Source organism: Acartia tonsa, chromosome 3 (genome assembly GCF_053477335.1).
Source record: "Acartia tonsa isolate MP-2025a chromosome 3, ASM5347733v1, whole genome shotgun sequence".
NCBI lineage: Eukaryota > Metazoa > Arthropoda > Copepoda > Calanoida > Acartiidae > Acartia > Acartia tonsa.
In genome coordinates this window covers 27252538-27276069 of record NC_137262.1, presented here as the reverse complement: position 1 = coordinate 27276069, position 23532 = coordinate 27252538, and the positions used below count along the sequence as shown (strand labels likewise).

At 33.0% G+C, this 23532-nt stretch overlaps 2 protein-coding genes across 4 annotated transcripts in view; both read right to left on the bottom strand.

Annotated features, from left to right (window-relative positions):
- Nucleotides 1–23532, bottom strand: part of RpS2 (ribosomal protein S2) — a 50402-nt gene that overhangs the window by 2760 nt on the left and 24110 nt on the right. The window contains exons 1-6 of one of the 2 annotated variants that reach the window (XM_080153398.1): nucleotides 7159–7397; nucleotides 6602–6684; nucleotides 2480–2634; nucleotides 2063–2170; nucleotides 689–862; nucleotides 53–194 (exon numbers count right to left, since the gene is read on the bottom strand). In XM_080153398.1, the coding sequence (XP_080009524.1) occupies nucleotides 53–194; nucleotides 689–862; nucleotides 2063–2170; nucleotides 2480–2634; nucleotides 6602–6668 (646 nt within the window). In that variant the 5' untranslated portion in view covers nucleotides 6669–6684; nucleotides 7159–7397. Of the gene's footprint in view, nucleotides 1–52; nucleotides 195–688; nucleotides 863–2062; nucleotides 2171–2479; nucleotides 2635–6601; nucleotides 6685–7158; nucleotides 7398–23532 lie in introns of those variants that run through there. The other variant, XM_080153399.1, reaches the window with a different exon arrangement.
- LOC145313782 (uncharacterized) lies at nucleotides 7928–19306 on the bottom strand. Of its 2 annotated transcripts, XM_080153396.1 has the most exons (17): nucleotides 18169–19306; nucleotides 17598–17682; nucleotides 16817–16937; nucleotides 16171–16239; nucleotides 15464–15556; nucleotides 14962–15040; nucleotides 14257–14317; nucleotides 13221–13273; nucleotides 12683–12782; nucleotides 11895–11989; nucleotides 11018–11081; nucleotides 10847–10881; nucleotides 10299–10363; nucleotides 9913–9979; nucleotides 9272–9321; nucleotides 8886–8967; nucleotides 7928–8113 (listed from the first exon to the last, which is right to left on the bottom strand). In XM_080153396.1, the coding sequence occupies exons 1-17, from the start codon at nucleotides 18217–18219 to the stop codon at nucleotides 8027–8029; spliced, it is 1257 nt and encodes a 418-aa protein (XP_080009522.1). In that variant the 5' UTR covers nucleotides 18220–19306; the 3' UTR covers nucleotides 7928–8026. The 2 variants fall into 2 exon arrangements, with proteins under 2 accessions (XP_080009522.1, XP_080009521.1); XM_080153395.1 differs by lacking the exon at nucleotides 10847–10881 and having other exon boundaries at nucleotides 10983–11081.

Genomic DNA, 23532 nt, shown 5'->3' with positions numbered 1-23532 from the left:
CAAAAATCTTAAAACATTAGAATTCATCATATAGGAATGATTTTAAACTTACCGGTGCTGCCCTTGGAGCAGGTGTAACAGTCATCAATACCAGCCATCTGCAACAGCTTCTTGGGTACAGGGGCGGAGACAATGCCAGTACCGCGGGGGGCGGGGATCAGACGCACCCAAATGGAACCGCACTTACCGGTGACCTAAAGTACATTAATATTAGTCAGTTTAATTAACCTTTATTAAGGCCGCGTATACATGCAATCTCAGGGTCAGATAGAATTTTAAGAAATTCCTAGATATAATTTTGACATTAACTGGGCAGAAATAAAAAATGGATTATAACACCCATAAGTAAAAATCACAAAAATATTCCGGAATGGGACAAATTGATTTAGAAGTAAAGTTCTCATAACAGAAAAATAGAATATACAAATCAAAGACAAACTAAACAAATAATTTTTATTTAGATCAGATGAGCAAATGTTGAAATAAAATTTCTGCAATTCTTTATTAGCAGCAAAAATAATCACTTAACCCAGGCTTTACGAACAAATAGTCGCATATAAAGTAGCTATGGCGGAAATACTAGAAGAAAATATAGAAATATTATCACCATTAAAAGCGTAGCAAGAAAAGAATATTACAAAAGCTTTGCATTAGGTTACAGAAATAGAAAAATTTCAGTTTAATTTACCTTGGTGGGCACGGTGTGGGGGCGACCGATTCTATTACCCCAGAAACCTCTACGGACAGGGATGATGGAGAGCTTGGCCAAGATGATGGCGCCACGGATGGCAGTGGCCACCTCCTTGCTGCACTTCACTCCAAGACCAACGTGACCGTTGTAGTCACCAATGGCAACAAAAGCCTAAAATAAAAACAATATCTTTTGATATTTGTGGTGCTAGTTAAGTCCAAAATAGAGGTTAAAACAGGGGTGTATATTCTGCAAATTTGACACTGCTTAGAGGGAGAGTAAAAAAATAGGTTGTTAGGGGGGAAAAAAATTAAGAGAAATTAAAACATTTGTCAATTTTTCTACTCTACTTGATAAAAAAAAAACTAAAATTATGTGTGGGGGGTGGAATATTATAAATAGAAATAGTTATGAAATTTTGTTTTCCATTTTCCCCCTTAAAAAAAAAAACAGGATGGGAAAAATTAAATTTGCAGCAGGGGGAAAAAAAGAATCTTGTGCAGAATATACACCACTGAAGGGTTAAAAACAAATAGTTATACAAACCCACATTTATTTACAACAAAGTATTACAGAGCAGGAGTCTTACATAAATAAAAATAAAATTAACGTGGATATTGCGTCATTGACACAAGTTGACAATTTTATCCTTAGATAATCTTCATTTTATGGTCAGAGCGTTCATTCAGTAGAAAGGGAACAAACAGGGTACAAGGGGGGGGGGGGGGGGGGTGAGGGAAAGTTATTTAAACAGCTGAAAGTTAAATTTATTAGAATACATAATAATCTGGTTTAAGATAAAAGTAATATATAAATTGAGCTACATATTCACAACAAAAGTATGACAGGTGTCCTGCATAATGTAGCCTAGATATGAATCAGGTACGATATATAAATCTATTCTGGGATTAACTTCTAGGCCTCTTATCTACCACCAAGTGATTAGGTTCAATAGTAATGTTGATACTAAACACCTTGCCCACTTAGTGGAGTTATTTATAATCTTTCAAAGTGGAAGAAAAATGAAATTTTTTAATTGCAATGCTTTTCTTTAATTAGTATCTACCCCTGTCAGTTTCAGTAAGTAACGATAAGCTTTTACTCAATTGAAAATGTTATCTTTGCGATTCCTGTGGTCTTTAGGTACATTTTAGAAAGCATAGAAACTATTAGTTAACAGAATTATCTTAAGTCCATTTAAAACTTTTTTTGAGCACATTATGTATTTTAAAAAAACATATTCCAATTAAAAGGTATATTTAAAGTGAAGTATCTCCATGATGAAGACCTAAAAATGCTTATCAAAAATGCGAAAGAGATGATAATCCAAAACCTCGAGGAAAAAATAAAACTCCACCATATGTTATTTACCTTGAACCTGGTTCTCTGACCGGCACGGGTCTGCTTCTGGACAGGCATGATCTTCAGTACCTCATCCTTCAGGGAGGGGCCAAGGAAGTGATCGATGATCTCGAACTCCTGAATAGTAGGCTCATATTAGTAAAGCAATAAATGTAAACAAACCACGTTATGCATGAACCAATAAAAATTAACAGGAAAGCTAATTAGGTTAGCCTACCAATTTCTTAAGGGATTCGAGAAAAAATGTATAAAACTTTAATCTTATAAAAATAAGCTATTGAATACAATGATAAAGTTGCGCCTACGATATTCAAAATTTTACTCTAGTGACAGCGTCCTTTGCATTGAGGAGTTTTGTATGGGAAAAGTTAAATCCTACAAGAATAAATAATCTAAGACTGGAAAATTAACAAAAGATAAACTTACTTTGATGGGAAGAGAGAAGAGGTAGATCTCCTCAAGAGACTTGATCTTACCCTCCTTCACGAGACGGCCCAACTTGGTGACGGGGACCCATTCCTTGTCCTCCTTGCCTCCACGTCCGCGTCCACGGCCACGACCGCGACCACGTCCACGTCCACCTAAAGATAAATACTTTTTAAATTTATTGAAAGGGAAATTAATGGAAAATATACATCCCTGATATTCTAACCAAACAAGAAGGAGGCAAAAAGTTATTCGGAATACAAATGAAATTGAGTACTATATGTATATACTAGCGGCTTCGCCCCTAGGGGCTTAGCTTCTAGAGGTTTGATCAAACCAAAATCCCATGGTAAGAAAGGGGGGGGGGGGTTAATGCAACCATCTCGTAATCAATGATTAAATGGCACTTAGGATTCGAATTTAGATCTGAAATTTCGCATGAGTAATCCTTGGTTGGTCTATTTTCCCTAAATCGAACAATAAGTTAGAAAAAGTAACGGCTGGCAGCTCAGCCGTTAAGCCGGCTTTTGGCCATTATCAGGGCAAATCCATCATAAATTACGGAGGAATCAACTTTTTGAATGGTAGTTTTACATTATTCGGTCTAAAAAGGATACTCTTGGCATTTTATAGCTTCTACCAGCCTTTTTTAGTCGATTATAACTGTTAAACAGCTGGTACTAGAAATTTTTAAAAAGGTTATTTGCGTAATTATCGATTATTTTGCCTTTGCTAAGCCGGCAGCCGTTAGCCGTTACTTTTCCAACTTTTTGTTCGATTTAGGGAAAATAGACATACCAAGGATTATTCATGCAAAATTTCGGATCGAAATTCGAATTCTAAGTGCCATTTAATCATTGATTACGAGACGGTTGTATTAACCCCCCCCCCCCCCTTAATCAAACCCAGAATCAAATAAATCTACTTCTACCCTACCTAACACAAAGTTTAGGTAGAGATTTTTGAGAAGAATGGTAAAGATAAAATAATTTATTAAAGAAAAACTTAAAATGTTCGAAGTTATGCCCTTGCTATAATTAAACAGGGCAGGTGGAACAATTGACATTTAATCTATGTTCCAAAATTAGTTCACAGTCGTTAGAACAAATAACATTTAATAATGGTTTTTAACGTACACTTCATGGGTAATTCCAGTACAATATTAGTAGAACTTGTCTAGAGACCGTAAAGAAGGGAAATCTATCTTGCCTTTCTTTGACTCAATCATCCATAAGTGGGAAAATTGAGCTTCGAAATAGGCGTAGAAGCAGCAAATAAAAATATGTTTAAGATCTATAGGAATCTGATTGAGAGTAATCCCATGGATAGAAATTAATCACAACCAAAAAATAGTAGATATTCTTCTGCTAGACAACCATACATAACATAAGATATAGGTTGGTGCTTTTGAGAAAATATCAGAAAAGATAAAAAAAAAACATTTCTTCAAAAACTGAAAGTCAAAACATTTATAAAGTATACAAAGCAACACTTTCAGATACAAAAGTAAAACTAAAGACTGAAAATCTTGAGACTAATCGCATGGATAGAAAATTAATCATACCCAGAAACAAATTTAACTACTTCTACTTGAACCCTAGATCAGGTAGAGGTTGTTGAAAAGATTGGTAAGGGTAAAATAATTTTAATAAAGAAAAACTTAAAATGTTCAAAGGTCTTAGTATGCCCTTGCTATAATTAAACAGGGCAAGTGGAACAATTGACATTTAATCTATGTTCCAAAATTAGTGAATGTTTAATCATTAAAGATCCACAGTCGTTAGAACAAATACAAATACAAATAACATTTAATAATGGTTCTTAATGTACACTTCATGGGTAATTCCAGTACAATATTAGTAGAACTTGTCTAGAGACCGTAAAGAAGGGAAATCTATCTTGCCTTTTTTTGACTCAATCATCCATAAATGGGAAAATTGAGCTTCGAAAAAGGCGTAGAAGCAACAAATAAAAAATATAATGTTTAAGATCTATATGAATCTGCTTGAGACTAATCCCATGGATAGAAATTAATCACACCCAGAAAATAGTAGATATTCTTCTGCTAGACAACCATACATAACACAAGATATAGGTAGGTGCTTTTGAGAAAATATTAGGAAGGATAAAAAAAAACATTTCTTCAAGAACTGGAAGTCAAAACATTTAACAAGTATACAAAGCAACACTTTCAGATACAAAAGTAAACTAAATCTGATTTATCTACTTCTACTTGAACCCTACCTAACACAAAGTTTAATAGATGTTTGAGAATATTGATAAGTAAAATAATTTTATTCAAGAAAAACTTAAAATGTTTAGAGGTCTTAGTATGCCCTTGCTATAATTAAACAGGTCAAGTGGAACAATTGACATTTAATCTATGTTCCAAAATTAGTGAATGTTTAATTATTAAAGATTCACAAATATAAGTACAAATTACATTTAATAATGGTTCTTAAGTGTAAACTTCATGGGTAATTCCAGTACAATATTAGTAAAACTTGTCTGGGAGACAGTAAAGAAGGGAGATCAATCTTTCTTAGACTCAATCATCCGTGAAGGGGAATAGAGCTTCGAAACAGGCTTAAATGCAACCAATAAAAAATATAATGTTTAAGATCTGTATGAATCTGAAACTAATCCCATGGATAGAAATTAATCACACCCAAAAACAAGATAAACAACTTCTACTTGAACCCTACTTTACACAAAGTTTAGGTTGGTGCTTTTGAGAAGATTAGTAAGGGTAAATTAACTTTCTTCCAAAACTTCAAATGTTCAAAGGTCTTAGTATGCCATTGCAATAATTTAAAAAGGGCAAGTGGAACAATTGACATTTTATTTAATCGATGTTCAAAAGTTAGTGAAAAGTTAATTATAAAGATTCATAGTAGTTAGAACAAACAAGTACAAAGAACATTTAATAATGGTTATTATGTACACTAGATGGATAATTCCAGTACAATATCAGTCTAACTTGTCCAGAAACCAAAAGAAATTATTAAATGTTCAAAGGTCTTGGTATGCCCCTGCTTTCACAAAACGAAGCATGGGGAACATTTGACATTGTATCGTGTTCCAATTTAACTTTAAAAATAAAGTGAAAATTCTAAATACGTTAGAACATTCTCTAGCATACAAAGTTACAAGCTTGTCATTTCTGATCTAGTTGAGCTAATAAAAGTATTTAACATTAAATTTTAACCAAATAGTTGGACACGATAAAGTATGAATTAAAGCTGTCCAGAAAGACGGTCCACAAACCATTATTTATGAATAATTCATGGTAATCTCTTCCCAATTTTATCTACCAAAGTATAGTGGTGCAAAATTTACTAAAATTATATCCCATCTAACTTTGGATCAATAAGCATCATAGAAAAGCCTAAATGAATTTAACACTTATAACCTTGGTGGACATGGTAAATTATAAATTAAAGCTGTCCAGAAAGACGGTCCACAAACCATTATTTATGAATAATTCATGGTAATCTCTTCCATTTTATCTACCAAAGTATAGTGGAGCATATATTTACCAAAATACTGTCCCATCTGACTTTGGATCCATAAACATTAGAGTAGTTCTAATTTAGATTACATAATGGAATTTAATATCCAATATATAGTCCAACTATTACGTATTTAACTAAACTGTCCAGAAAGACGGTCCACAAATTATTATTTATTAATAATTCATGGTAATCACTTCCCCATTTTATCTACCAAAGTCTAGTGGAGCATATATTTACTAAAATACCGTCCCATCTGACTTTGGATACTTACAAAGTGGGAATATACTCGGTATTAACATTAAAGTTAAAACAATCTTTAAATGTTTAAATATTAGATAAGGAGAGTCTAATAATTATTTAGAACTGGTCTAATACTTACAGATTTTTTTCCGCCTAGCCCATGCGGAATGCCAAACCCTGAGATGCACCTAGCCCAACGGGAATCAAAATTTACACAAATAAACTAAACCAGACCATAGAGACTTAAATCTCAAGATATAATAGCTTGAATAATCCAGTGACCTAAGTCAGGCTATCCAAAACTCAATAGCTTGTATTAGCATTTTTCAAAATCTTAATATCTATAAATCTATCAAATCTATCTTACCTCCACGGCCTCTGCCGCCAAAACCTCCACGGAATCCACCACGATCGGCTGGAGCTGCGTCCGCCATGTTTTGATCAATGTGTCTATAATTAATCAGAAAATTTAGATTTAAGGAATGTGCAATTTCACTAAGTTAGTTAAGATACCCGTTATTGCTGAAGCATAGAGAACTTAAAATAGGTTTAGGTAAAGTAAAAAAGCCCCCCTTGTAGGTCACCGCCCCAATATCTGTATGCTAAGTCACAGCAACATTGGAGAATTAAATATTAATGTATAAAAGTGAAAAATGACCGCTAAACAAACTTAATATAAGTTGATCCACTGTTATTATGTTAAATATAATTCACAGTTAAAATTTATTAGGAATTCTTTAACTGTTCTACCACGTGGCAACAAAAAATCAATAGAATTAAACAAAATTCCCTTGAAAAGTAAATGGAAAATTGATGAACCATTAAAAACAACAACTTTAAAAAGAAAATACAGAAAAATTTAAAATAAAACGTGGAATTAATAGCTAAATTTAAAATATTAATAAGAGAAATTTGTGTACTTACTTAGTTGCTGGTTAACACGTTTATAAATGAAAAGAATGTTGCAGCGGCATTTTGTTAACTTATTGGCGAGTTCATTAGACTCCAGTTTTCCACCTCGTGCTATTTTAAAGAGTTATATTTAAAAATTTTTATATTATTTCTTTAAATTTAAAAAGAATGTGATTTAAAATTAAATTAAAAAGTACTTTATTTCTAAAAATTTAATAATTGTAATTATTGTCTAATAAACTGGGCTTATAGTAAATTGTGTATTGTTTTGTATGGCGTCATAATAATAAAATTAACGACAAGGATTTAATAATTTTAGAATTAAAGGAATAAAACTAATAAAATACTATAATGAAAATTGAAATGATATTTATGAAACGGTAAATGTTAAGATTCATAAATGCTAATGCAGTATTTATTTAATTTTCAGAAAAAATATAATTTTTCTTAGATTTTATTATAATTGAGGTTGCGTGATTATTAAGATATTTTTCTCTCAATATATGAATAACTAGCGGCTACGCCCCTTGAAGCAACTTCGTCACTGCACTAGAGGAAGTGGTAAGTCTACCATACACTTTTTATTTTTCAGTTCTGGGAAATGGGTCTTTTTTCAGGGGCGATTTCTCTAAGAATGGTTCCTGGACTTTTAAAAAGAAGTTTCACAGTAGAGGAGAACCAAATTGGTCAAGCGGTTAGTGAAATCCTTTGATCAAAACAGACATACACACAAACTCACATGCATTCTATTACTTTTAAATAAGGATACATATTATCAAAATTGGCCTTTTTCAGATTTATTAATGTACAAACACAAAATAAATAATTATCAAACTTAAAAAAAACATAAATAATAATATCACAAAAGAATAAAATTAAATCACAGCTCTTCTTTAACTAATTTTGTTCTTTCATCTGCTAATGGTACGTCATTACGCACAAATAAATCATCAGTTGTTCCAAGTTCCTTAGAAAACATAATGAATTAATTATACATTTCTTTTGTAAATTTAATCTTAGTCTATACAAATAACACATAACTATATTTTATAGACATTTCATAAATGCAAATTCCTTGAAAATCACTTGGTTCATCTATATTATCAATCAAGGGCAACAACAAAAACTTTTTACAACAAATCAATTATAGGGGTAATTAAAAATGAATGACATGGGTGTGATATGTCAACATTTGAATTATACTTCATCCCCCCCCCCTAAACAAAAAGAAAAAAATCCCAGCCAGATATTTCGCCATGGAATCGTCATCGAGCTCGTGCAATATATGTACCGAGTCTCATGCTACCTCAAATCCCCTTCGCCATGAATTACCCTAATTTTTTAGCGAAAAACGTTGGCAAATCGTCCTTTCAAGCAAAAGATAGCATGCGAGTTTTCTCCATCGATATCGTAGCAGAGTATGGGGCGAAGTAGCACAATGACAATAGTAGCATAAATCAAAAGAAAGAAAGAAAGAAAGAAAGAAAGAAAGAGAGAGAGAGAGAGAGAGAGAGAGAGAGAGAGAGAGAGAGAGAGAGAGAGAGAGAGAGAGAGAGAGAGAGAAAATATTGGGATATTGTATAAAATGTTTTCAAAAAAAAATGCTGTTAGCATCCATAGATTTTTTGTTGTTGAGGGTAATCAATCCTTTAACAACCGCTCAAGACCCCCCCCCCCCCCCCCACAAACCCATTTTGGACGTTTCTGACAAACATCCTACTAATTCAAGGTTTATTTACCCGTCTAATATCATTTGTTCCTTGATGAGCATCTTTGATGTGTCTATAGCCAACACTCTCCATGTAAGATATAAACTCTTTCCTATAATATAACAAGTATTATGATATCTATATTCTATATGTCTATATACCAACACTAACTAAATAAGTTTGTCTTTTGTATTATTAAGTATGACCGACAGATTGGTGGACAAAGTAAATTATTTCCTGAATACATTTAAAGAGGTTATATCTTCACTAAAATAAATCAGCAGTTTATCAATTAAACAACAGCCATGAAAATTACTTTTCTCCACAGCGTTACGGATAACGGACGGACGGACAAATAAAATTATACAAATTTCATAATAGAGTAGCTTCGCTACTAATAAAAAAAATGTGCTAACCTATTTCCGGGGAATATAGATCCTAGCATGTGGGTCTCAACTGTCAAAGCCTAAAGCAAAAAGTTTTAATAAAAATAATTCTACCCCTTTTTAAAGTACAATAAACGATAAATTGGTGTACACACAAACACACCTAATTATAATCAACAAAATAACCACTGCTGTATAGAAAATTTCGATACTGCTAGTTGGTATTTTAACCAACCACGATTTAATATAAAAGTTCTCAAAGTTTTAAGTTAACAAATAATTTCAGAAATCTGGGGGAACAAGTATAATTTGCACTGCAGTCCCTTTTATGTATGTTCTCTCTCCTCCATGCATAACGCATGTATATCTTACTACCGGTTCAGTGGTTAGCGAGATCCTTCGATACAGACAGACGCATTAACAGTTAGACATCCTGTTACTTTAATATAATTACTAGCGGTTGCACCCCTAGCATCTAGTGGCTCTATAGGGATATGGAGGACAGAAAAAAGCCTAAATTAATACCCAGACATATTTATAAAGATAAAATAGCCTAAAACTATCCCAGGACCTATAATAAACTTCACTGTAAAGGAGAACCATATCGGGTCAGCGGTTAGCCAGATCTTTCACTACAGACAAAAAAAGCTTATTACTTTATATTATTGTACCTGAATATCAACTTTATCCCAAGGTATTGTCTTTAAAACAGCATATTCTGCTCCTTCTATGTCCAAACTTAATACAAGAAACAAAGATGATCACATACATATGTAGGTTGCAAAGCAACATCAATATTTTTTACAACTTGTAAAACCCCTGCCAATTTTGTTATACATTTTATAGTGGCGAATCTAATTTTAATTTATTTCTTTCTTTCTTAATCCTTTTCCTAAAACTCTAAATGTTTAGGCGAATATTTTGCTTATGACTTCAAATCGTTTCACCACTATTGAACGTAATCGTCATTGTTCTAGTATATTCATCTATTTCATGAGTGACAAACAAACTGACAAACAATTATTTTCTGAGGAGTTTCGCTACTTAAAAAACTTGCCTTATCCAATTGACTGTTGGATTTCCGAGGGCAAGTAAAATTGAATACAAAGGCATACATTGGATCTGAAAAAAATAAAGCATTTTTATTTTTCTATTCATGATACTTTTAGATTTTTTCTACTACTTCTAAACAAATATTTTTGACTATTTATATTTTGATCTATCAATTTATCTGATTTGTCATCTATGTCTATATATATATATGAATCTTTATACATATCCATTTTTCTGCTTTTCTAACTAAATATCTATAGATACCTTTAAAGAACCATCTCTTCCATCATTAACAATGCCTCTCATTCTCTTAGTTTATATACCTACTTCTAAATTTCTGGCTATTAGCCTTTCTATCTATCTCCTATATATCTATCTATCTATCTACTTATCTGATTATCTATCTATTTATCTACCCTTAAAGTACCATCTCTACCATCATTGACAAACCACCCAAACTCTTAGTCTTTTCTCTATCATCCTATCTGTTTACCTATCCAGTTATCTATCTATCTATCCATCAAGTATCTACTTATCTATATATGTATCTACCTTGAAAGTACCATCTCTATCATCATTAACAATGCCTCCCATACTCTTAGTCTTTTCTCTATCATCATATCTATTTACCTATCCATTTATCTTTCTATCTATCCATCAAGTATCTACTTATCTATATATTATCTACCTTTAAAGTATTATCTCTACTATCATTGACAATGCCTCCCATACTCTTAGTCTTTTCTCCATCGTCCATCCAAACTGAAGTTGGGTCAAATTCCTCCAACTAAAGTAGAAATATGTGAATGGATATCAGATAAACGTGGATATATTGACAGGAGAAAATTTGTCGTAAATTTAGGTTATTAGCATGGACCTCATCTATTCGATAGTTCGTTCATACAGTAGGAGGGGAGGGGATGGGGTAAAGGGGTTGGATGAGGAGTATTGTTATTTTAGCAAGCTGGGAGAGTCACTTTATTAGAATACACGAAAACCTGGTGCAACATCTATGTAATTATATATCAATTAATGTCTGGTATTGGTATTACCTCTTAGAATTTTTTTTTTCAATTTTGAAAATTTTAGTAACCCCCCCCCCCCCCCCCTCGACAGTGAACTATGAACTCTGGCCGCAGCGCTCGGCTCCCTAGCCTGCCTAGCCGCAGCGCTCGGCACCCTTGCCTGCCTAGCCGCAGCGCTCGGCTCCCTAGCCTAAAACCTAACCTAACCTAAAATATTTGTTCGTCGTTGTTGTTGTTGGGGGGGGGGGGGGGGGGGGGGTACTCAAATTTTCAAAATACAAAAAAAAATTTGTAAGAGGATAACGCCCTTGTATTTAAAATATTAGCTCTATAAATATTTAGAGTGAAAATACAACCAATTAATATCAATTGAGATTGGAAAATGGTATTTTCTCACTTCACACAAATTAACCCTCCAACGGGACCCTAACCCTAAAAAAAGGGTAAAGAGTTATCAATGCTCGACAAGCCTCTCAAAAAAAATTTTCTTACTTAAAAACTCTGTTAATTATCATGTAACCCACAGTTAATGCTCTATTTATAGAATAGCTGCGCTACAAAAGCTCAATGCTTACTTTGGGTTTTGAAGTTACTGAGAGACAAGTTTGAATTCCATAAGCTTTTCTGTGTTTTGCTAAACCTCTTTGATAGATTGCAGGTACAGCTTCAACTGAATAGATGAATCAATTATCTCCTACTGCTATCCATGACACTTTAACGTCAGGTCCAACAACCAAATATAACTAAGGGGAACCAAATATCTTTTTTTTTTTGATTAACCAACTTTGGTATTGAGTTAAGTAACACCCAACAGACAACCAACTCTTTGATTGCACGATCTCTGTCTGGAATTCCTAACTGTAATTGGTAATGAGTTGCGCCTGTTTTGTGCCAAGGCATTCCCCCTACTCTAACTATATTGCGCACCCGACATAGCAGCAGTAGGAAACATTTTTAACGCAGAAATGGGCTGAGATTCGAACCTATCACCTTACCGACAACGAGAGAATGAGCCACAAACACAGGTCAAAGATTTGAGGATAGATATATGCATTTACATTTTAATAACAAATATTTTTAAAACTTTAAAATTGTTGTCATTTATCTTAAATTTCTCAATTACGTAATGAAATTAACATCTAAATAAGCATCATATCTTCTATGCCATATATAGCACAAGAATGATAATTAAACTTTTGAAAACAAGAACTTATAACCTTACTAATAATCGATACTAATAAAATTTCTCTGGATCCTTAAAAGGCTTCACTGGAAAGGAGAACCATATCGGTTCAGCAAGAATCCTCCTTATACACTACACATACAGACAAACAAATATCGTGTTACTTTTCTTAAACATTACCTAATAATCCAGTCCAATTATGTTTTAATTCAAAGTAAAGAGTATCACTATATGATTCAGCGTCCACACTACCCGCCTCTATAAAGAATCCGTTCTTCAACTAGAATAGAAACAAACAAGGATAAAAACATTAATAAGGCGAACCTTAACAAATCATACGAATCTTGACGAGTCTGTAAATTGGTTGGTTATTCATTAAAAATTTGATTACTTACAAAGAAAGTAAATTTTTGATAATAAAAAAGCAACAATGTTAAATTCTTTAAGATAGATCTACAGACTTTCTTGAAATGGTGACAAAGTTGCAAAGCTTTCAAAATTATACCTAACTGATATAGAAATAATCATGCAAGTGTTTAATCGATAGTTGATATTTGTTCATAAGCAAGAACAGCCAAGTTAAACTTACTTCAATAAAAAGAATGTATCTGTATCAAGACATAAAAAAAACAATAAATATGATTGAAACTAAATATGCCTTACAGACATACAGACGTTACATAGAAGCAGCTATACTAAAAATATTAAATTATTATACCTGGCCACCAAAGACAATTCTGTCAACATCATCTGGATGTCCTGTTTCTCCATCTTAATAATACAAATATATTCTAGATAACAGAGAAGAAGGAGACATTGGGCTGTTTATTACACTAGTCCCCAAAGTTTTATGATAACGTTGGTTAAAAAACTTTGGGTACTTTTGTTGTATTTTGTTAGGTTGGCCCATTAAGTTGAGTGTCCAAACGTTTTAACCAACAATTGTGAAATACAGGAGGGGTAATTATGTTTATCATCATTCTGAATGTACATCAATTTATCGGCAAATGTCTTATCACTTTAGCTTCCCGATAGATACGTAAATGTTTTGTACAGGGTTCTCCAGGGCTATGACAATTCAAGATAAATTATTGTACATCCCCAATGATGATAAACAAAATTACTCAATATGCAGATCAAAATTGTTAATTGACAAGTTTGGACACCACTGGTTTACACTAACCATTCGTGGTTCAATAAAAGTACCAAAGAGCCCTCCTCCCTGTGTGTTAAAGAAGGTATTTAAAAAAAGGACATATGTATATATGCATTGAAATTTGTATCACTCCTTTAAGGAAAAAATAAATTTAAGCAATGAAAAGAAACCAGTTGGTATATTCATTAAAAAAACAGAACGTAATTGGTTTCTAATTGATTCTTTCCCCCAAAACATGACAAACTCGTTTTGCTATTGGTTGGCTCGAAATTATTGGGATTGGATTGAGGTTTCTAGGGGCGTTTGATGAACCAACTTATTCTTTTAGATTAATTAAAAAAGAGAAAAGTTAAAAAAAAATTTTTTTGGGGGGGGAGGTGGTTATTTTTCTAGGGGCGATTTCTCTTGGGAGGGTGGTGGTACTTTCCCCAAAAGTAGTTATAAACATTCCCAGGACCTATGAGAAGCTACCCTGTTAAAGAGAATTAACCCGATCGGTTCAGCGGTTAGAGAGATTCTTAGGTAAAAACATACAAACACACAGACAAACACACAGACAAACAGACATCCTGTTACTCTGTTACAATGATTTACTTACGGAAGTTTGCGTCTAAATTTTCAAAGTTGTATTCTTCTTTGGAAGGTGGATCTAACATACCCTAGGAAAAATGGGGAATTATTTATCTTTCGTTTTTGTTTATTCTTAGGTCTTTCTATCTCAATATGTAATTTAAAAGTCGGATGCCTAGAGTTTTTTTTTATTCTGAGGATTTTACATGCTGGGTCCGGTTACTTTCGTCCTACTTATATCTCAATATGTTTCAGAGATAGAACAACAGATGGATCTTCCCAAATACTTAATAAAAAGTAACCCCTATTAAAAATGTAAATATTGGTTACAAATTTTGAAAACTTTTGTTTATAGAATAGAATCCTGATTAGGACTTTGAGCTAACAGGGAAAAAATCCAAAGATAAAATAAAAGAAAGGATAAAACTTCTTGTCCACGACTATTATATTGTACTCTACTAGTGGTCTCGTCCCTATGTTCGAAGGGCTTTGCCTCAAGAGGTAATGGGTAATCCACCTCCTATATAAAATCGTTCTTAAAGCTATTATCAAAAATTTAAAAAAAGGTATCTTGTCAATTTTTTTTGTGGAAAAACGAAACCCAGAAAAAAAAACTTTTTAACGAATTACGAAAGTTTACAAAACTTTCGTAATTCGGCTTAGCGGTTTCCGAGATTTTAAGCGTCAGATGGTCAGACAGATATCGTTCTACCTTGTACTATAAATATCTTACCTTAACCTCTTGAACTAACTGAGGATGGTCCATTGGTAAACAGTCAAGATAGGGTAAGTATGTTGCTGAAAATTTTTCACTGAAAAAAAACATGCTTGATAATATTAATAAAGAAGTTATTTCTCGCATCGTATTATATACAGCTTTCCGTGGATATTGAAATGATAAATTAAAAAGATTAAAACCCTAAAGGCTAACAAAACTGGCATTTGATTTATAATTTCTATTTTAATATCCGCAGAAAGCTGTCTATGATATGATGCTATACATTATTATTCAGAATGGCAGAGAACCACCGGATATTAATCGGTTTCGAAGCCATACTGGAAACAGCATTACAGTCCCTAATACAAGCAATATAAGAAAATAAAGAGGGAGGGAACAAATTTCTCAAGATTTTAATTGGAATTTAAACTTTCTTCCGTGAGAACCGGTTCTAATCCCGCGGAAATCAATCGGTTCCGAAGCTGCAAACTAGAAAATGGAATGATAAGTTACTTACTCAATAATAGTGACATCTTTAAGGAAAGGGGCAGGTTTTCTGCCAGCTATTTGTACCTCTACTCTCTTTCCTGATGCTGTTAAAGCATGGTATCTAAATGGATATAGGATATACGTAGACATATGGACAGGGAAATTTTTATCGTCAATTTGCATGCTAACAGGGACCTCATTTATTGGTCAGTTCGTTCATCTATTAGAAGGGAATGGGATGTGGGTAAAAGGGATCGAAGGGTTTATCGTTATTTTATCCCAGCTCAGTGCATCACTTTATCAGAGTAGATGAAAATTAAAATCTTGTGCAACATCCAAGTAATAATATGTCATTGGTACATAAAATTATACATATATTAAATACAGTGACTTCGCCCCTAGCCCCTAAGGCCCTTATGATAATCTAAAGAAGGACAGATAAACACCCTATTATTTCATGAATATAGAAATAATATCTTTGCCTCTAGCATCTAGGAGTTCTGGATTCGAAGTAGGAAAGAGGAAAACTGATTTTCTTTACCAGGGTTCGGCAGCTGAGCGTCAGCCGCGACTAAGCCTCAAGTCTAAGCACAGTTGGATGCTTTGTACATTTATTGAAAAGAGGGCTTTTCATATTTGGGTCAGGTTTAGACTTTGATTTTTAAAATTATAAAGGGTTGACTTTCCTGAAGCTTACACGCGGCTGATGCGCGGCTGTCAAGCCCTGATTTTTACCTGTAAATTGTGAATTCTTCTGTCAAATGTTCACACTCCACTCCAAACTCCATATTGGGCTGTATTACCCTAAATAAATAATGGAAAGTGTCATGTATGACGTCATAAAAATGCGTTTATTTTCCATCTCTTTTTTAGGGGTTTCCTTTCCCACTTCTCCTTCATCCTTCCATTTTAAACGTTTTTTTATGACGCTATATATGACACTTTCCAGCGGCGCTACAAATAATTTTTTCTGAATTTTTTCATTTCCTCTAAAACATTCCCCATTAACTACGTCCCATTTATAAGCAAGGATACTCTATGATCAAAAATGTCCATCTTTCTGTCTGTAATAAATCGATTGGGAGGAACGTGATTATCTCAGCTGCTATTCATGTTAGACGGCTAATTATTTTTGTAAAAGTTCCCTACACTAACATGCATTCAATATATAATATACTTGGTCCGTCGGTATGCCGTTCTTGCTACAAAAGACCAAAGCATATTATGAGGAAATGCTTCGTGATTTTTTACGTTATATGTATTTATTTATTACACTGAATATCTGCCCTATAACCCACTTTGTAAATTGGTCCATTCACAATTCTTTTACTTCGCTACCTATAGTGTTTTTTTTGTATTTTCATAAAATGAAAAGAATTACCTAGAAACGACTTCTAGATTAGTGAGATCAACTCTAGAGACATCCTCAATTATTGGATCCTCCTCTTCAGTAGCATCTACTGCTTCATTGGTGTCTTCATTGGGAGTAGCTTTTTCTGTATCTATAAAAAAAAATAACTTTTTTTTTAAAATCGATATTTTATCACTTGGATGTTGCAACAGATTTTCATGTACTCTACTAAAGTGATACTCGCAGCTGGCTAAAATAATGAAACCTACCATCCACATCCTTTACCCTATTCCCTCCTCTTCTACTGAATAAACGAACTAACCAATAATTGAGTTGCAAGTCAGTATGCGTAATTGACGACAATTTTTCCCCTGTCAAAATTTTCACGTACATTCTTTTTTTAGATAATATTTAAAAAACCTAATATTTGTTCAATTAATAAAAAAAGAAAACAAAAAAATGTTGAAGTGAATAAAATTTATTTGTATGTTGTTCACATGCATAAAGGTTTGCGTTTATAGAACTACATTACCGTCCTTCAATTTTATGCTTTCTATTTTTCATATTATACATATTATTTACCCATAGCACTAATGGTTTTGCTACATGAAATAGCATAGGGTTATCAACTAAAAGATAATCCCCTTACAAATAGCTTAGAACCTGCCCTGAATAAATCCTTGAAAATTCTGGAACGATCATTTCAGCTAAAACTAAAACTATTGTTTATATTGTCATTTTTCCCTTTTTATGCCTTTTTTTCTCTTTCTGTCTAAATACCTGTATTCAATTATAATTATGTAATTAATACCTTTCTGTTCTGATGTGCAATCAGGACAAGAGTCAGATTTTTCAGTTTCATTATCTTTTCTTATTTCAATATCAGCTATGGTAACCTAAAATTTAAATGGTCAAAAATAATATGAAGAAAACAAAGAGAGAAAGAGAGAAAAGAGAGAGAAAGACAGAGAGAAAGACAGACAGAGAGACAGAGAGAGAGAGAATGAGAGATAGACATTAGACATCTGCAATTTTAATGGACGTATTGACTGTTTTTTTTAAATGTTATGTTAAGTTGCTACTCCTACTGAGATTATAATCAAAAGTTACAAAATTAAAAAGCGATAGGACTATTTTAACGGACATACAGACCAATATTGATTATAAAAAAGATTTTTTTCAAATAACTAGTATATGCCCAGTTATGCTACCAGTTTACTTAAATGTTTATATAAAAGTAACAGGATCTTTGTGTGTCTGTACCAAAGGATCCCTGAACCGATATGCTACGTAGCCGCTATAATCAAATATTTCAGCTCTCTATCTCAAACAAAAGCAGAAAAATTAATGTTATAGAGTATCTACACGAAAAAAAAACTTACTTTACTAAAAGTTGCAAAAATCACTATAAAAATATAAATGTTTAATTTCATGATGAAAGTTATATTGTGTCCTTTCTGTTCTCACCCCGAGTAGAAATGTTCGAAAACTAATTTTTGGATTATCATCTTGGTTGTGTGTGAGTGTGTGTGTGTGTGTGTGTGTGTGTGTGTGTGTGTGTGTGTGTGTGTGAGTGTGTGTGTGTGGTAGTTATTATACAGGTTAAATTTCTTTTCTTTTTTTACGCGCACTTAACGCACGGCGTAAACGCAGGGCGCAAATAAACTTAGGAAGGGAGGAAACGAGGATAAGACAATAGCAGATAAATTGGTGTACCACCCTAATGATGATACACAAAATTACCACTTCTGTAGATTATAATAAGAGGTTGAAAAAGTTTGCACACTCAACTTAATATACAAAACAAGCAAAATTTAAAGTCCCCAAAGTTGTTAGGCTAACATATAAGAAAACTTTGGGACTAGTGTAATAAACAGACCAAAGTCCAGTTAGTGGATAGCGCGCATCCGCTAGTAGAATTATGAGGTAAGCGTATCACTCATGAATATTGCTCAATATGTCGACATTTTACAAATACGTTCGTGTAAGTCAATTATGACAGTTAAAATTTCAATATAGTCCACATAAAATTATATTTTGTAAAATTATTGAATATTTTTAAAAATCTAAATTCCATTTACTTAGTATTGTAAGAAATACATATTTTGAAAGCAACGCTTTACTATAATTGGATTCGGTCCATTCGTCCGGCAGTCGTTAATTTCAGCATGTTAGAATTGCCCTATCGATTTCAAACTTGACACGCTGATTCCTGTAACAATTTAGAATACGCTGAACTCTATAAGTATTATCAGAATAGTCCGTATGTCCATTTTTAACATAATGACTTTTAGCTTTTTTGAAACCATTTTAATTATAGAATTTTCCTATTTCTTTATTTTTGTAAAACTGATTAAAGGGACGATTAAGAATATTGTTATAAGCGGAGCATCTCTATAATCAAGTAATCCACTATCAATCATCACGCATTTAAGTAATTTTTTTTGGTATATACATATTTACAAGGAATTATGTTTAGACTTTTAGATAATGTTGAACATTAAATGCGTTAATTGTTAATTGAGATTGAGAAATAGTGAGAGAGAGAGAGAGAGAGAGAGAAAGAGAAAGAGAGAGAAAGAGAGAAAGAAAGAAAGAAAGAGAGAGAGAGTGAGAGAGAGAGAGAGAGAGAGAGAGAGAGAGAGAGAGAGAGAGAGAGAGAGAGAGAGAGAGAGAGAGAGAGAGAGAGAGAGAGAGAGAGAGATAGATAGATAGATAGATAGAGAGAGAGAGAGAGAGAGAGAGAGAGAGAGAGAGAATGAGTGTGTAAATATGTGAGCGAGGTAAGAGGATATATAGGAAATAACATATATTATACCTACAGATTGAGAAAGAGAGAGAGAGAGAGAGAGAGAGAGAGAGAGAGAGAGAGAGAGAGAGAGAGAGAGAGAGAGAGAGAGAGAGAGAGAGAGAGAGAGAGAGAGAGAGAGAGAGAGAGAGAGAGAGAGAGAGAGAGAGAGAGAGAGAGAAAGAAAGAAAGAGAAAGAGAGAAAGAGAGAGAGAGAGAAAGAAAGAGAGAGAGAGAGAGAGAATGAGTGTGTAAATATGTGAGCGAGGTAAGAGGATATATAGGAAATAACATATATTATACCTACAGATTGAGAAATAGAGAGAGAGAGAGAGAGAGAGAGAGAGAGAGAGAGAGAGAGAGAGAGAGAGAGAGAGAGAGAGAGAGAGAGAGAGAGAAAGAAAGAAAGAGAGAAAGAGAGAAAGAGAGAGAGAGAGAAAGAAAGAGAGAGAGAGAGAGAGAATGAGTGTGTAAATATGTGAGCGAGGTAAGAGGATATATAGGAAATAACATATATTATACCTACAGATTGAGAAATAGAGAGAGAGAGAGAGAGAGAGAGAGAGAGAGAGAGAGAGAGAGAGAGAGAGAGAGAGAGAGAGAGAGAGAGAGAGAAAGAAAGAAAGAGAGAAAGAGAGAAAGAGAGAGAGAAGAGAAAGAAAGAGAGAGAGAGAGAGAGAATGAGTGTGTAAATATGTGAGCGAGGTAAGAGGATATATAGGAAATAACATATATTATACCTACAGATTGAGAAATAGAGAGAGAGAGAGAGAGAGAGAGAGAGAGAGAGAGAGAGAGAGAGAGAGAGAGAGAGAGAGAGAGAGAGAGAGAGAGAGAGAGAAAGAAAGAAAGAGAGAAAGAGAGAAAGAGAGAGAGAGAGAAAGAAGAGAGAGAGAGAGAGAGAATGAGTGTGTAAATATGTGAGCGAGGTAAGAGGATACTTATTGTATGACACGCATTTAAAAATCTAATACTTACGTGAGCAAGCTACTGATAAACATTTTAAGCTAAATTTCAACATCTTTGAGGTTAAAAGTTCAAATTATGTACTAAATGTTAATAATAATACACCATGAGTAAGGTATAATAATAAGAATTCTTTTTTTTTAAATATTAGTTGTTACAAGCTTACTCATGATAGATTTAGAGATTTATCAGACAAGTCTAACATGGCTAAATTAATTTTCATGGCCTATCCGAAGAAAAACTTAAACTTAAACATATTTATTTATTTCCTAAATCTATAAATAATCTCTAAGTAAGGCGTATCTACAATCATTATAGAGTAGATACGCTTTTGAAAATAAAGACTATAAACAGGCCAAAAATCGATATATAATTACATGGATGTTGCACCAGATTTCCATGCACTCTAATAAAGTGATACTTCCAGATGGTTTAAAATAACGATACCCTCCATCCATATCCTTAACCCCCTCCCCTGCCCTCTTACTGGACGAACAAACTGACCAATAAATAAGGACTAAAGAAGAACCTAAATTGACGACAAAATATCCCCTGCAGGGATAAGGGATAGAAACGTAGGGAAATATTATTTCAGGCCTATTTCAAGCCTAGGCCTAAAAAACCAGTTATGGGATGGTGCATTAGCTCCTTATCAACGCTAATGAAATAGCTGTGTGTGTGTGTAGATAAAGTATAGAATAAAATTTAGGTAGCTAGTCTAAAGTAATAATAGAACTAATTATAAACCTATATATTAATGGCTTTTGTTAAAATCACGTTATGATGTTTTTTTGTCTCTTGCATTTTTATCAAAGAGTAAAAATTTTATTTGAAAATATTATTTCATCATTGCTTATTGCTTAGTACAATAAGTAAAGAAGTACTTGGGTAACCTTCTATCAATTCTTCTTTTTCCATGTTAGTAGAATAATGTTTTTTGTACTTTTTAGCATTTAATAGTACATTAGGTGTTTCAATCAATTTCCGTATAAAGTTTTAAAATTTAAAATACAACATTTCATTTATAAACTACCAAATTAATAATTCGTAGCTACCCACTTTCCAAAAAATAATCCCTCTACTTTTTTTTATGTATGTTATTTTTATAATGTAAAACTCTGGGCAGATTTGATAATTAAACTGATGTGATAAAACACCTTTTATTTTTGTTTCTTACAAGCAGACCATTTCAAATATTTTCTTCAATTGGCAATTGGTTGATACAAAACAGGCCGATTGGTTTAGAGCAATAGTTACTTGGGAGCGTCCGCCAGTGACGACATTTATTTAGGAATTGGTAAAAGTTGCAATATCCCTTTTGAATCTAGGCCGTGACCTAATTAATGGCCAGGTTTCCTATACCTTATCCTTGATCCCCTGTCATAATATCCACGTATATTATATAAATTGGGCTAAATCAGTGATAAGGGATGGGAAACCTGACCGAAAATTAGGTCTCAGCCTCCTTTTTAAAGTGATGGGGCAACTTTTCTTTTTTGCCTATAAAATCAACTAATTTCCTCCAGTTCCTTATTGGCTGTAGGCCAATATCCAATAACCTGAAACTTGCTTTTAGCATTAACCAATTAATTAATAACAAACGCTTCCGCCAGTTCATTATTGGCTAAATTAATTCAAGCAAACATAAATTTCTGCTATTAGAATGACAACAATGGAAATTTTCTGCTATCAGAATGACAACAATATATGACGTTCAATCACATCAACTTATTATTAAATCTACACATTAATAAATGTCCATAAAGCAAAACATAAACAGAGAGATCGTTTTTTGAAGACTGAGTAGGATTCAACATTTTATACTTTAGAACAATGTGAAAAACTCATTTCTTTAGACAATTTAAAAGTTATATTTCATGTGGAATTGATAACCCACCTAAATGATTACAAATACAAAACTAGTTCAATATGTAAATAAAAGTGTACTGTGTTTTGTTAAAAAAAAATTTTCATTCATTTTGGTAAAAATTATTGCACACTTAATTAAACTTTTCTGTTAATTTTTAACGTAGAATAAATTTAAAAAAAAATTCTTAATTTATATGTATGCTATGGAACAATTAGTTGATAGAATGTTACCCATGTTCTACTTAATTTATAGCTGGGGGGCTATAGCGGTGTTTATTTCTATATACAAATTTTGGGGTGAAGTAGATCCCTCCTTAAAAAGTTTGAAAATAAATCAGATTTAACCATCTCAAATAAACTTTTTTTTTAAATGGGGAGGGGGGAGATTGGCGAAGTAATGACCATCTTAACAGGATTCTACTTAAAGCCACTAACATATTGGTTCTTTGAAAAGTTTTTATTATATTTTATGCTAGGTGGAATCAACTACCTGAATTCTATTCTATACTTTTTTTCTTTGCATTCATATAATAGCTATTTCATTATTGTTCATAGTTTTCAAATCTAACTACTGCGTCATCCCGGAACTAGTTTTTTAGGGCTAGTTGGAAAATAGGCCTGGAATAATATTTTCTTACGTTTCCCATCCCTTATCCCTGGGCTAAATAACATGAGTAATAGACGTGTAACTATACAGTGTACACTCACACAATTTCAACATTTTTAGCAATATACATTATACATAAATGCATTTAAACAACTATTGCGACAGATTTTGAAATAATAATCCTGTAGTAAAAGCAAGTAGAGACATGATTAATTTTAGTTGAAATTTGGCAAGGAAGCTTATTTCATTCAAAAGTGAAACATTTAAAACAATCATATGCTATAGGCATAGTAGCGAGCTATAATAGAGTCATTTAAAGTATGGCTTCGAAACCGATTAATATCCACTGGATTAGAACTGCAGTTCTTGGCCATACTGAAAATCATGTATCCTATCGAATTAATTTTCCGCTAATAATAAATAAAAATTGTTAAATTGATTTCTGTTTTTCTGGTCCCTTGGGGCCAACTGAAATCTAAACATAATCTCTTAATTTTTCTTTTTTACTATCCGCGG

What these genes read in the sequence shown, in the direction of transcription:
- LOC145313782 (XM_080153395.1), bottom strand. Translation starts at nt 18,219, where the DNA reads ATGAAATTAAACATTTATATTTTTATAGTGATTTTTGCAACTTTTAGT. An exon ending in TTTTTGCAACTTTTAGTAAA is followed by an intron (nt 17,683 to 18,168) that starts GTAAGTTTTTTT and finishes TTTAAATTTTAG; the next exon opens with GTTACCATAGCTGATATTGA. An exon ending in CCAACAGTCAATTGGATAAG is followed by an intron (nt 9,980 to 10,298) that starts GCAAGTTTTTTA and finishes TCTTGTATTAAG; the next exon opens with TTTGGACATAGAAGGAGCAG.